Here is a 15411-nt window from a genome sequence, read left to right as displayed (position 1 = left end):
AAGTATTGGAGTTTCAGCTTTAGCATCAGTCCTTCCAATGAATATTCAGGACTGATCTCCTTTAGGATGGACTGGTTTGATCTCCTTGCAGTCCAAGGGACTCTCAAGAGTCTTCTCCAACACCACAGTTCAAAAGCATCAATTCTTTGGTGCTCAGCTTTCTTTATAGTCCAACTGTCACATCTAATTCCCTGATAGCTCTGTTGGTAAAGAATCCTCCTGCAATGCAGGAGACCCCGGTTCGATTCCTGGGTAGGGAAGATCCGCTGGAGAAGAGAAAAAGTTATCCACTCCAGTATTCTGGCCCAGAGAGCTCCATGGACTGTATAGTCAATGGGGTCACGAAGAGTCGGACAGGACTGAATGACTTTCACTTTCAATCTCATGTTCACTGAAACACCACAATTCAAATATTTGCAGCTATCATCCCACAGAATATGTAAATAATCCCAGAAGTACCTGATATAGAGTCCAGGCTTATAAAAACTGGCAAAAATGACCCAAGCACTCCCTGGGAATTTTAACTGTAACATGTGTCCGATAGGACTAGGATGGTGGCAGGGTTTGGGTCATGTTCTTAAGTGACAATACCTACCATGCAAATGAACTGGATGATAGAAAACTGTCTCAAAGACAGCAGAAAGATCTAGAAAGATGAGGACAGAAACTGGAGCAGTGAATGTGGCAACTGGGACTCTGTGAGTGACCGGGACCTGAACAGCTTCAGGAAAGGTTGGCTGAGAGGCCAACCCTGACTTCAATGAGTGGAGGATAGGGTGGAAGAGAAGGAAGTTGAGACAGTGACTCGTGATTACTCTTTTGAGAAACATAAGAAAAAGACTTAGGTGAGAGCTAAAAAATGACTGTGGGGGGTTTAGGGAAGAATGAGAGAACACAAGAGCCTTGCACAAGTTTCCAGGTGGAGTGCAAGAAGCCACAGGAACGGAGAAGTCCAGGACGTAACAGACAGCAGGGATGCGAGAAGGTACCAGACGTGGGTGGGGTCATCAGCAACAGCCAAAGACTGGAACCATCGGCCATTCCTCATCTTGGTCATACCTGCAGGTCTCCCGGGTTCAACTGACCAGCGTGTCCGCAGAAGTCTTCGTGGGCCATGCTGCCCCCTTCCAGGAGGTAAGACACCTTTGGCGGGGGGAACAGAAGGAAAAATAGATGTTGGAGAGCTGTGAAGAGTTGTTCACTTTTTCCATTAAAAATGTGTTTAGGAAAACTTGCCAGATGAGCTGAAGGGATGAACCTCAGTTGACAGGACCCTGCTAGGTCAGGCAAAACCTTTGAGAGAATTTCATTTGGGAGCCCCTTCCTCCAGGCAGAAGCAGCCCTGAGCAAGCAGAGCCCCTGGCTGGGTGAGAGGGGCTCCAGAGCTCAGGGTGAAGAGAAGAAGCTCCTATTGAGAAAGCAGGAACCCTGTTACCGAGACCACACTGACAGAGGTGTGTGGGAGGAGAGATATCAGACCTCCATACCTTCCTCTACAAGCTGACTGGAGAAACCCAGAGGACCAGACACGCGTGCCCACAAAATTGTTCAGTAAATGCTGGCAAGATATGTCAAATGATTTCACAGAAATTCATATTGACTTTTCCAGAGGCATGTCCATATTAAATCTAAAAGCTCTGTCCGTGCTGAAATTCTGAATTGTCCGTCAGGGGAGCCACTAGCCACAAGTGGCTAAGTTTAAAGTAATTAAAATTAAACAAAATGTAAGATTCAGGTCCTCAACTGTACTAGTCACAATTTGGGTCGCACAACAGCCCTACTAGTGGCCACCACAGTAGGACAGTGCAGATGATAAGGCATTTCCATCTCTGTAGAAAGTTTCACTTGATAACACTGATCTTGATAAATAAATCTGGACACTGGCAGCCATCTATGGTAGGCATTTTGTGTGGAGAGCAAAACCTTTCTGGGAGCCTCTGCAATCATGGTATCCCTGGGCAAAATGAGATGGCACCAATTTTAAACTGCACAAGAAAATCAAACCCTTCTTAGTTCATGATTTCACTAAAAGGAAAAAATCAAGCATCTCTACAATTCTTATTTAAAAAACTACTGTGATTATCCTAACTAACAAAGATGAAAAAGACACCAACTACTTAGAAAGAATTTTAAACTACCCCAAGGACATAGTAACATTTGAAATATACGATTTAATATTAAAAGCTTAAAACGTCATGTGTATGTTAAGGTTGGGGCCCTCTCTGTACAACTCGATTTAGATTCAACTTTACATTTTGCTTATTTTGTACACACTTATGAAATTCACCTGTAATGCCAACAAGAAATACCAGTGAGCCTCAACAGTTCTGAAAAGTATCTGCCAAACCATGTTTATCTGCAAACCACGCGTGGCTCCCTGCTTCTGGCTTATGATGACAATTCTGATCATTTGCATTACTGGACAAAGTTTTCATATTATAGCTATGCCAATGCTTCTTTTAAAGTTTAATGTGTTTATACTTTTAGTCTTGGAAATTTTATTTCAAAATTCTCTTTAACCGTTATTTAAACAAACAAAACTGAAAATGTAGTCTACAATTAAAATCCCAACATCTCTTGTAATTATGTAAGCCAGATCTAATTTTTGCTCAAAGACCCAGTCCACAAAATAAAGCAATTCGAACCAGTACTTAAAAACAGATACTTTTTACCAACAAATCACAACTCTCTAAAACTACAAGAAGAAACAGAGTAGAAATACTACATTTTAAGAAGAAAAACAAAAAATACACCTAAGAGGTAAGAGAAGAAAAATATTTATAAAGGTCTCAGCATATACATCAGACACCACTATTTTACACAAAAATTATTTCCTCCTCCATACAAGAACCCATTATACATACCTAGGCCAGGTTTTTTTGTAGTGTATGTTTTTGCTTTATCCTAAGGCATAAAAAGTAGACCTAATCTTCACCAGTACATAAACCGAGAACTTCCAGATGTTCAAGCTGGATTTAGAAAAGGCAGAGGAATCAAGAGATCAAATTGCCAACATCTGTTGGATAATTTAAAAAGCAAGATAATTCTTTTTGCTTTTGCTTCATTGACTATGCTAAAAACCTTTGACTGTGTGGATCACAACAAACTGTGGAAAATTCTTCAAGAGATAGGAATACCAGACCACCTGACCTGCCTCCTGAGAAATCTGTATGCAGGTCAAGAAGCAACAGTTAGAACCAGACATGGAACAACGGACTGGTTTCAAATTGGGAAAGGAGTACGTCAAGGCTGTATATTGTCACCTTGCTTATTTAACTTATACACAGAGTACATCATGTGAAATGCCAGGGCTAGATGAAGCACAAGCTGGAATCAAGGTTGCTGGGAGAAATATCAATAACCTCAGATATGCAGATGACACCACCCTTATGGCAGAAAGCAAAGAGGAACTAAAGAGCCTCTTGATGAAAGTGAAAGAGAGTGAAAAAGTTGGCTTAAAACTCAACATTCAAAAAACGAAGATCATGGCATCTGGTCCCATCACTTCATGGCAAATAGATGGGGAAACAATGGAAACAGTGACAGACTATTTTCTTGGGCTCCAAAATCACTGTAGATGGTGACTGCAGCCATGAAATTATAAAAGACACTTGCTCCTTGGAAGAAAAGCTATGACAAACTTAGATGGCATATTAAAAAGCAAAGATATCACTTTACCAGCAAAGATCCGTAGAGTCTGGAGAAGGAAATGGCAACCCACTCCAGTATTCTTGCCTGGAAAAGTCCATGGACAGAGGAGTCTGGCGGGCTGAAGTCCATGGGATTACATGACTGAGCATGTGTGCACGAGGGTGGAGGGAAATGGGTTGGTAGCAATAAAGTGGTAGAACAACAACAACAAAAAGCTCCATCGAGTCAAAGCTTTGGTTTTCCCAGTAGTCATGTATGGATGTGAGAGTTGGACTATAAAGAAAGCTGAGCGCCGAAGAATTGATGCTTTTGAACTGTGGTGTTGAGAAGACTCTTGAGAGTCCTTTGGACAGCAAGGAGATCAAACCAGTCAATCCTAAAGGAAATCAGTCCTGAATATTCATTGAAGGATTTACTGTGAGGAGCACAGGAAGGATTTAGCTCACACTTGGGTGCCAGATAAAGCTTCTCAGAGGAAGTGAAGCCTAAGGAGGGATGGGAGTAAGCCAGACAAAAAAGATGACAGTGAAGGCGGGCCAGGAGTGTGTTCCAGGCATACGTGAAGATCAAGAAGTAAGGGAGATCATCTCTCGTTCAAGGAACAGGAATGGCAAGAGATAAGCCTAGAGAGACAAGAAGGGGCCACAAAATAAAACCAAGTACAGCACTTAACGCGTGTTTAGTTCAGCCATGATCTTGGCCTCCTTTATCATGCAATCCCTGCTCCATCAGCAGGGCAGGACCTTCCACAAAGTGTTAGGGAAAACCTCCACTGCCCTTTGTGATGTATTTCCCTCCCCTGGGAGGGTACTCCATTAATATTCAACTCAGTTCAGTCACTCAGTCGCTCAGTGGTGTCCGACTCTTTGCGACCCCATGGACTTAACACTCCTCAATTCTTGCTGCAGCTCGCCCACCCCTCCATGGTTGGAAGGGAACAACTTGATCTGATTGGTCGACTTAAAAGAAACTGTTCTCCTATACTGAACCTGGCCTCTCCCCATCCTCTTTGGGAATCAGCCTGCCCACAGAAGGCCAGGGTCCTCTTTCGATCTTTGCCTCTATGAGAAGGGCCAGCTCCAGCACATCCAGTGAGATGGGAACAGAGTTTGCTTCAGTTTCAGGTGTGGTATTCAGAAGCCCAGCTGCCTGCAGGCATAAGCCTCACTTGACAGGATCATCTTTATTGGAAATAAAGGTCTGCTTTTGTCTGCTTTCTTACTCTTTCATCTGAAATGGTTCAGAATCCAGGGTGGGAAAACAGGCCATTATTTATTTTGTCTCTTCATACCCCCAATTAAGGGTAATTTAAGAACTGCTACTGTCATGCTATTGAAATCTTACCCTGCAGAGCCTTATAATACCCAACTCTTCTGGAGTAAATTTTATTGAGTGCTGGATCTTGAAAACAAGTATTTGTAGAGCACTTACTACAGTGGAAATCAAGCTGGGTGACATGAGGACTCTTCATGTGTCATCCTGCAGAACAGTGTCATTGGGGTATATACTGTGTACAGGACTGCCTTGGCAGTGACCTTTATCTCAGCAGGTGACAGGCAGATGGCTACAGAAACTAGAGGATCTAGAATGTGGTGGTGAATTTTATGTTGTCAACTTGACTGGGCTAAGGGATGCTCAGATAGTAGGTAAAACATTATGTCCGGGAGTGTCTGTGAATGTGCTTCTAGATGAGATTAGCCTTTGACTCAGCAGACTGATGATACATGATCCACCATCACCAATGTGGGTGAGTACATCCAATGCTTTGAGGGCTCAAACAGAACAAAAAGGTGGAGGGAGGGTGAATTCATGCTCTCTCTTATTCAGCTGAGATGCCTATCTTCTCCAGCCCTCAGGCATCAAAACTCCAGGTTCTCAGTCTGAATTCTGGGACTTACATCAGCAGTCAGTCTCTTGGACCAGGGCAAGTTTGTAGATGGCAGATTGTGAGATTTGCCCACCTTCCTTAATCATGTAAGTCAATTCCTATAATAAATCTCCTCTTACATGATCTTTGTGTATCCAATTGGTTCTATTTCTCTGGAGAACTCTGATTAGATTTTAAGTCTAAAACCCCTGCTTGGGAACTTGTGATCATAATGGCAACAATGCAACACTGACCCAGGAATAAAGGAGACTCATCTGTAGGAGAAATTAGCATATAATCACAGCAATTTCAAATCAGGGGCCCAAGGGATGCATTTTCCAATAAATCATATTGTTGGAACAAGAGACTGACTATATGAAATATCAACTAAAAAAATATTCACAACCTAAAAGTTGAGAGTTATGTTTTATTTGGCAGACATTTTTAGGACTTCCAGCCTGGGAAGCAGCATCTCAAGGAACCCTGAGAGAACTGCTCTGAGGCAGCAAAGGGGGAGCTAGTTATAGGAGCTACGCAACAAAGGGCAGGTAGTAGGAACAAAAGATTACTGTTAATTAAAGAAAACTAGATATCTCAAGTTAAGGAATTTAGTGCTTTTCTGTGTATGGGAAGATGCAAGAGTCTAAGTTCACTGAAATCATTCCTTTGATATGCACCTCAGCTATTTGGGGTCAGTGTCCTATGTTTTCGTATCCTGAGTTTCCTCAGGGTTCACCATAGGGAGGGGCTGCAGTCTGATGACTGCTGGTGGTGGTAGTGGTTTAGTCACTAAGTCGTGTCTGGCTCTTGTGATCCCATGGACTGTAGCCCATCAGACTCCTCTGTCCATGGGATTTCCCAAGCAATAATAATGGAGTGGGTTGTCATTTCCTTCTCCAAGTGATCTTTCCAATCCAGGTATCCAACATGCATCTCCTGCATGGGTTCTTTACCACTGAGCCACCTGGGAAGCCCTGATGGCTGCTAGATGGCATATATTCTTCACTTCTTGAGTTTCCTCAGGGTTCACCAGCTCACCAGCAGAGATAGCCACAATTCTGATGACTGTGACATCCTCTGTTTACAGATATGGCAGGCAATATTTTATTTCTCAGCAAAAAGAGATTAAGCCCCCACTATATACAGAAAGGGATTCCCTGATAGCTCAGTTTGGTAAAGAATCCGCCTGCAGTGAAGGAGACCCTGGTTCAATTCCTAGGTCAGGAATATCCCCTGGAGAAGGGATAGGCTACCCACCTCTGTATTCTTGGGCTTCCGTGGTGGCTCAGCTGGTAAAGAATCCGCCCGCAATGAGGGAGACCTGGGTTCCATCCCTAGGTTGGGAAGATCCCTTGGAGAAGGGAATGGCTACCCACTCCAGTACAGAAATGTGTTCCAAATGGATTAAGAATTTAAAAACTATACTTCAAAGATTTTAATCTAAGGAGACAACAATAATACAAAATGTCTGCACACATCTATCTTGCAATGTTTATTATGGTAGCAAAAAAACAGCAACAATTTGGATGATGGGTTAACAGGGTTCTTGTCGCTAAGTCACATCTGACTCTTCACCACCCCATAGACTGCAGCATGCCAGACTTCCCTGTCCACCATCTCCCAGAGTTTGCTCAAACTCATGTCCAACTGAGTAGATGATGCCATACTATTGTCTCATCTCCTGTCACCCCCTTCTCCTCCTGCCTTCAATCTTTCCCAGCATCAGGGTCTTTTCCAATGAGTTGGCTCTTCTGCATCAGGTGGCCAAAGTACTGGAGCTTCAGCTTCAGCATCAGTCCTTCCAATGAATATTCAGGGTTGGTTTCCTTTAGGATTGACTGGTTTGATCTCTCTGCTGTCCAAGGGACTCTCAAGAGTCTTCTCCAGCACCACAATTTGAAAGCATCAATTTTTTGGTGCTCAGCCTTCTTTATGGCCAGCTCTCACATCCATACATGACTACTGGAAAAACCACAGCTTTGACTATATGAACCTTTGTCGGCAAAGTAATGTCTCTGCTTTTTAAAATGCTGTCTAGGTTTGTCATAGTTTTCTTCCAAGAAGCAAGCGTCTTTTAATTTCATGGCTGCAGTCACTGTCTGCAGTGATTTTGGAGCCCAAGAAAAGAAAATCTGTCACTGTTTCCACTTTTTCCCCATCTATTTGCCATGAAGTGATGGGACTGGATGCCATGATCTTAGTTTTTTGAATGTTGAGTTTTAAGCCAGCCTTTTCACTCTCCTCTTTCACTCTCATCAAGAGGCTCTTTAGTTCCTCTTTCACTTTCTGCCATTAAAGTGGTATCATCTGCATATCTGAAGTGGTTGATATTCCTTTTGGATAAATGATGGTACAGACATACAAGAGAATATTATTATGCAACTGTTAAAAAGTAATACAGGTTGGATGCATGAGACAAGTGCTCGGGCCTGGTGCACTGGGAAGACCCAGAGGGATCGGGTAGAGAGGGAGGTGGGAGGGGGGATCGGGATGGGGAATACATGTAAATCCATGGCTGATTCATGTCAATGTATGACAAAAACCACTACAATATTGTAAAGTAATTAGAGTCCAACTAATAAAAATAAATGAAAAAAAAGTAACACAGATCTTTATTCACCATTACAGACAAATGGAATATTATTTAATCAGAAAATCAGAATATAGAACAGCAATTATAGTTAAACAGATCAAATGAAAAGATGCACTGAAACGGGTTTATTTAAGTAAAACTATACCCAGTCATGGGTTTCCTTGGTGGCTCAGAGGTTAAAGCGTCTGCCTGCAATGCGGGAGACCCAGGTTCGATCCCTGGGTTGGGAAGATCCCCTGGAGAAGGAAATGGCAACCCACTCCAGTAGGAAATGGCAACCCACTCCAGTATTCTTGCCTGGAGAATCTCATGGACGGAGGAGCCTGGTAGGCTACAGTCCATGGGGTCACAAAGAGTTGGACACGACTGAGCGACTTCACTCATACCCAGTCATGCTGTGTACGCCTGTAAGTGCCCAGATGTACATGCACCAAAATGCGATTAAAGGTCATCTCCAAAGGGTGGAATTGTGGGTATATTTTATTATCTGCTTTCTTTTCTGATAGTCTGAGTTTTCTGCAATGAGTACTTTTTTACAATGGAAACTATTTTCATTTGGAGGAAATAAAAAGGTGCTGCCACTAATCAGTGAAAGTAATGATATGCTTTATTCTACATAGCTGCTGTTGAATACTGGTTCCCTGTGTAGGCGACCTGGGGCTGGACAGGAAGGCAGTGAGACACAAAGCAAGACACTAAGAATCAGAAGAATAACTCCCTACTAGCTGTGAGGACAACACAGGTAGCTCTGACTTTAATATGCTACTAGGTGGAAAAGATCTGGAGTTATTACAGAGGGTGCTCATATCAAAGTAAGAATTAGACACTTAGGACTCCATACAAGCTTAAAAATTTCAGAGGACAAATAAAAAGCTTCCAAATTTCAAACAACCAGCCCAACTACATGGTGTGGTGTCTAGAATTGCTTTCCTTTTCCTGTTATGCATGCATTTTTAATTAAAATAACTGCATAATAAAGGCAATTTTCTTTTTTTTTTTTTGTTCTTTTTTTGGTCTTGCTTAATCTCTGCTTGCACTGAAGCTCCCCTTCGGGTTCTCAAAGAAGTCTCTTTCAAATCATGTTCTTTCCGTCCTGCAAGATTTTTTAATTATCCAAATCTAGGGGCTTTGAAGTTGTTAAGCATCTAAAAATATGTCAGGCAACTTTCAAAAGTAAATTGTGGGAAGCATGACTCATTTAAAGATGAAAATTTACATGGATATCTAAAGAGTTTTTTTCTTTGTTTTCCAAATTTTATTTTAGAGAGCAATCCAACACTGTTGCTAAAAGAATGAAAAGACCGTTATCTCCCCATTTTCTTTACTTTTGTGGTGTGAGTGTGAAAGTCGCTCAGTCATGTCCGACTCTTTGTGACCCTATGAACTATATAGTCCATGGAATTCTCCAGGTCAAAATACTGGAGTGGGTAGCCTTTCCCTTTTCCAGGGGATCTTTCCAACCCAGGGATCAAACCAAGGTCTCCTGCATTGCAGGCGATTCTTTACCAGCTGAGCCACTAGCAAAGCGTGTCCTGTTTTCTCTGGTAATACCAAAGTAAAGAGCATTTCGCCTATCCTAAATACTGTAAAATCAGAGAAGTCTAGCCAAGACACTACTGAGTCCATAATGCCTACCTTTTACTACTTAAAGCAAAAAACACACTTTTAGCCTTTGGGGAAAGAAAAATCAAAAACTGAGGAAACTTTATTTACTCTTATTTATTTACTTTTGCTAAGTGCTGTAATTGCTACACTAGATGATAAGGTAACGTCTGTGGAGGATTTAAAAAAAAAGAAGCTCAGGCAGTACTTTGAGAATTGACACAATCCAGATGATTTTTTAGGATATTACATAATCGTGAACACCTGGAGAATTGCCATGGGTGGTTGACGGAATTGGGAGTGTTATGTTTAAACTCTAGAATTGTGTATGTCTAATTAAGAAAGAAATCTGTAATTTGAAACAGGTGTTTTCTTAAAGGACTTGTGGTGCATCCTGGTCCTGCTGCGTCCTTTCCTCCTTCTGATCCTAAACTTTCTATGGGTCTTTACTAAATATTTATGCTTCCTTGCCAGTTCTTGTTTGTTTGTGTGTTTGTATTTGCAAAGGGAAAGACAAAAAACCCACAAACAGTAATGAAAGAAAAGTGTCACCTGCAATATGAAGCTTAGAGAAGGTGTACCTCAAGGAGTTATAAATTAATTCTGAAGAATTACGGCACCAAATGTTTGCTGTTTCTTTCTGGCTGGTATTTAGGAAGGAGAGTATCATGACTTCATTCACTGCTACAGATGCAAAATGTATTCTTTAAAAGAAAAAGTTTATATTCTAGATTAAACTCTGTTTTAATTTCCATTGGCCCTAAAATGGTGCTTTTATATTCCCTACTGGTAGCTGAGTAGGAAAAAGAGAAAAACAAAACAAATTATGGGTTAAGGTCATGGCTGATGGGAGAGGCCAGCAAGGAACATCTTGCGTAACTGAAGCGGCTAACTGATTTTCAAGGACAGAAACAGAATGTTTGAATCCATACAATTCAGGACCTGAGTTATTTTACAAAAATGTTTTAATTTCTTGAGCAATCACTGAGAAACCTGGAAATCACATGCCACCCCCTAGTTGGCTCCTCCAGTCCCAACCTCACAAAAACGCCTTCACAAGTGCCAAAAGGTCGTTGCACAAAAGAGGAAAAGATGAGCGACACTGTTTAGGTATTCGGCCAAGGGGCAAACCCAAACCTTTGAAAGCTCTGCTGGGTCCTGCCTTGAATTTCCTGCTACAACCCCGGAGGTGCCAGTGCTTCTGGGATCCCGCCAACACTGCCCCTGCTGGCACGGCCCTGCCTCCAGAAGCGCTCAGGTGCTGAGACCCTGGCTGGAATGTGGGCTTTGTTAGTTATTCACTAGGTGTGAGATGTGGGGCCAAATCCTAAACTTCTCGAGGCTCGGTTTGTTCATTCACAACAGAGACCTAGGCCGTGAGCTCAGCAAGTGTGGCGGGGGCTAACCAGGTGACGTGTGCAGAGCACACAACAAGTGTTCAGTAAGTTCTAGAATCAACACGTTTGCCACATTTCCTCAAGCCAAGATCCTGTTCGCTGAGTCCTCTCTCAACCTCCCAGGAATGTATTTCCCTCAATATTCTTTTTTTTTCCCCTCAATATTCTTATGGTTTGCGTCCTCACTTCGTTCAGGCCTCCATTTAAATGTCACTCCCTAAGAGAGGCCACCCCCCAACCAGCCAATCTAACTGGTCAATCCAGTCTCAATCCTTCTATTCGGATCATTTCTTCTTCCTAGCTTTTCCATGAAGGGCACTATATAATTAACATAATTATATATTATATAATCATTTGGTTATTCATTCATTGCCTGTCTGCCCTAAGAAAATACCACCTCCTGAAGGTTAGAACATATAGCTGACACTGAAGATTTGTGGAAGGAAGGAGGGGCAGCATCTTGTGTTTGTATTTTGGCATTCACAAAGCATATGATCCTGCGAATATATTACCTACATGTTATTGATGAAAACACTGTGGCTTAGTGTGATTAAGGTTACACGATTAATAGTAGCAGAGCAACGATTTAACATTTTCTGTCTCTAAGAATAAAACCATTTCACTCTCCCACGGTGTCCACAAATGCTGGCGTCATCTCGGTACTAACGGAGGTGTTGAAAGCATCATGCCTGCCTTGGAGGAGAGTGGATGGGAGCTGCCAGAGTACCAGTGCTTCCACAACTGACTTGAGAGCAATTTTCCTTTTCTATTTTTCTGTTGCTCCCATTTGTAAGTCTCCCAAATCCACTAATTTTCCTTTCACTCTGAATAAAATTTCACACATGCATGTCGAGGTTCTATGACGATCACATTCCCAAATTTACTCAGGTTGAACTGCAAACTCTCTGAGAATCTTCCAGCTGCTTCGAGGAGCCCGGATTCAAACACCTTTCCTCTTCAAACCCTACTCAACCCTCTGGGGGAATCTCTTCAGACAAAGTACCCTAGGCTCCCCACGCCATCGTCTTGCCAACCTCTTAATTGATGTCACCTCCATTCTGTAAAACTATAGTCAAGGCATTCACATCCACTGTTTCATCTCCCATGTTATACTGAAAGGGGCTCATGGGAATGGTGTGCCAGCTTCTAGGATGACCCCAGTTTCCCGCATATAAAAGCATAGTGTCTGCACCCAGCCGGTAAAGTGGGTAGTTCAAAGCACTGTTGCTTAACAGTGCCCTCTGCTGATCCTTGTGATGTGTGCTGTTTTTCTAAAATCAGTTCTCACCAAACCAGAGATGTGTTGTGAAGAGATCCACTGGTAACTAAGACTGTCTTCTAGCCTGAGCACATTGTCTCTGCTCAAAGATCACATCTCCACATTGCAGGCTGCCCTCTAGTCATTAAGGGAGGGGCTGTGTTGTGGGATAGAAGGGAGTTTTTCTGCCCAGCAGCCTCTAGTGAAAAGTTGTTAAGGCTGACACCGAAGAAAGAAGGGCCTGAAAACATTCCTCCACACACATGGTCCTAGGCAGGCCTGAGTGCACAAGGCTCTTAGAGAGACAGATTTAAGGGAATCCTGTCAATTTCCCCCTTGTTTAAAATTCCATTATAATATTTAATTAAGCAGCTGACACTTTTTGATGGGTGATTTCTTATTATTCCGGATTCAATTCATTGTAAGGATTTAATTTCTGAAACTCCCTGTGAATGTGTTCATTGCACTTGATGGTACTGGGACACAGTTCTCACGATTTTGGCCTTCAAGAAGCAATAAAACATTTTATAATAAGGGGGTCTGATAGAGGGATTTTGTCTTTCGTCTTTTTAAATAAACTTTTAATTTTGAAATATTTTTACATCTCTCTTTTTTATTTCATTGCAGCCTACAGAAGAGAAAATGTCATCACAAACTCATTAATGAGAAGTTAGAAAGCACCCAGAAGGAACACAATGATTATCCCTTCCCTACTTTGAGGGAAAAACTGGTAATTCCAGCAGGGGAAACACTACCAAAATAGGCAGCTTAGAGAAACAAATTAAACAGAAGTACGATTAGCCCCACTGGAAAGAGAGAATAAAGATCAATTTTGATGATGAAGAATCTAGAGGAAGAGGGGAGTAATTCATGGAGGAGGCAGCCCGCGCTCCCAGCTAGCCCTTAAAAGACTGAAATATCGGTCATGTTGATGTTTGGTAGAAACCAACACAATACTGTAAAGCAATTATCCTTCAATTAAAAATAAATAAAAGTCTGAAATATTGGTAAAAAGCTGGTGTGGCTGGGATAAAACAGCATACAGGATGAGGAAAAGAATCTTTAGATTGTAGTAAAAGGTCATAAACAACTAAAGCACCATTTTGTTAACTATCACGTTACTCCTAGATCATGAACATCTCCTTGTTGCTGTAAGAAGTTAAATGACTGGCCAAGTATCCAGACAGTTAACCAACCCAATCTACTTCCTCATTATACCCGAAGTTCAGAGAAGTGAGAGTATTACTTTGCACTTACAGGCAGGAAAATCAGGCCCCTGAACCATGAAAGCATTGGGTCCCACACTAAGTAACAGAGGAGTATCAGGTAGTCACAGTTTGAGGATCTGTGTCACCGTGCAATCTTACTTCTAATGGTATTAATGTGTCACTGTACAGAAACACTATCAGAGGAACAGAATGGAAACTTTGTTCCAGAAGTAGCAGCATGGAAGAGGGGACAGGTGTGGGCCTGGATTAGATGAGCCCATCTGCCTTGTATGGATTGTGTGTGCGCTTGACAAGTCACCATTTCTTTGGCCTCTGTCTCCTCACCTGTCAAATGGGGAGCTAACAATTCCTGCTTTCAGGGTTGCTGGGAGGTTAAGAGGTAATGTAGAGAAAGCATGTGAAGCTTCTCATTAAACAGGTAGCTAATATTATTGCATGGCAAATTTCCTATGTGTTTAATCTTGTGTGGTCAGGCATTTCATTTGGAGTCTACTGATGGATAACGTTGATGACTCTTTCTTTGCTCTAGTGTTGAACATTTGCAAAAAGCTTTTTGTCCTATAATGGTCTATGCTAATTTATTCTAGACTTACTTTTAGTCTCCATGAAGAAGCATTATTTTATATTTGGTAACATAAAAGAATGTTTAATGACTAGTTTATAGTCTATTATATCCCCTTGAATTTGTCTACTTAAGAACTCTAGGAATGTAGTCTTTCAGACATGAATGGTTTCTGTCTATAACTGTAATCGGGTAGGAGTGGGGCTGATGGGGAAATTTGTTGGGAATTTATTTGGACTACTTTCGAAGAACATTTCCATTAAACTGCCACTTTCCCTCCTGTGACCTATGCTGGGAAACTGTCGTGGGCGCCGCGGGATATTCAGCGGCATTCCCAGCTTCCACCCAGTAGATGGCAGTAGCACCACCCTGTTGAATGACCAGCATGGCCTCCAGAAACTGCCGCAAGACTCTGCGTGAGCAAAATCACCCCTATTGTGAGAACCACTGGCACAGCCTAAAAACCAGACGTTTAGACTAAAGATGGTTCTAATTTCAAAATGACTGCATTAACCTGGGAGCTTCAGGATATCAATATTGGCCTTTCATTCATAACTAGAGATCGTTTGGCTTTGAAGACCTTCTCCAATGATGGCCCAACCTACAGCTTTAGATCGTGCCCTGCCCTACACATCCAATTTTTAATTCTACCTAAACTAATCCCTGATTTTTTATCCCCATACTACACCCTGTACTTTTTCCTCTGCTGTCCAGTCATCTAACTTATCATACAGTTTTACTAAATGGCCAAGCTTTTCCTGAAGCTCTCCCAGACCTGTTAGAAATGCAAGCTTCTCCCTCTGAACATGAAACTTCAGGCACTGGACCACTCGTGTCCCTCCTTAATTATTTTCTCACTTTCTTGAAAACTGGAAGTCCTCTGCCCCGACTTCTAAACTCATTTGTGTGCTTCCATGTGCACATACACACACAATTTTAATTTCCTTTTGGACAGGGAACATACTGTAGAGGAGAAAGTTATGTTTTTTTAATTTGAACCCCTATTTTAAATTTCATGGGTACCTCTAAAGGTACACAAATATTTCCTAGAAAAAGTTGCCCTAAGATCACACCCTCCCTTCCACTCTGGCATACATTATTAGCTTATCTGATTGACCAGAATAGAACACAAACCAGGTTGATTTTATGTGGCAGGGGCAGACCCACAAGAGTTCCTGGAGAGCAAGTGAGCATCAGGTCCTTCACTAACCACAAGAGCACCGTTTAATCTTCAAATATAGCAAGTGAAGAG

At 42.0% G+C, this 15411-nt stretch overlaps 1 protein-coding gene and 1 non-coding gene across 4 annotated transcripts in view; one reads left to right on the top strand and one right to left on the bottom strand.

The window, feature by feature from the left end:
- Positions 1–15411, bottom strand: part of PIR (pirin) — a 95360-nt gene that overhangs the window by 59725 nt on the left and 20224 nt on the right. For 2 of the 3 annotated variants that reach the window (XM_020912570.2, XM_020912482.2), the window contains exon 4: positions 1060–1143. The exons of the other annotated variant lie outside the window; for it this stretch is intronic. In XM_020912570.2, the coding sequence (XP_020768229.1) occupies positions 1060–1143 (84 nt within the window). The remainder of the gene's footprint in view (positions 1–1059; positions 1144–15411) is intronic. 3 annotated transcript variants of the gene reach the window in all.
- On the top strand, positions 8270–8341 carry TRNAC-GCA (transfer RNA cysteine (anticodon GCA)). Its single transcript has one exon. It is a non-coding gene; the product is annotated as a tRNA-Cys (tRNA).

The sequence above is a fragment of the Odocoileus virginianus genome, unplaced genomic scaffold (assembly GCF_023699985.2).
Source record: "Odocoileus virginianus isolate 20LAN1187 ecotype Illinois unplaced genomic scaffold, Ovbor_1.2 Unplaced_Scaffold_6, whole genome shotgun sequence".
NCBI lineage: Eukaryota > Metazoa > Chordata > Mammalia > Artiodactyla > Cervidae > Odocoileus > Odocoileus virginianus.
Note: the sequence above shows the minus strand (reverse complement) of the source record. Positions and strands in the feature narration are given on the sequence as shown.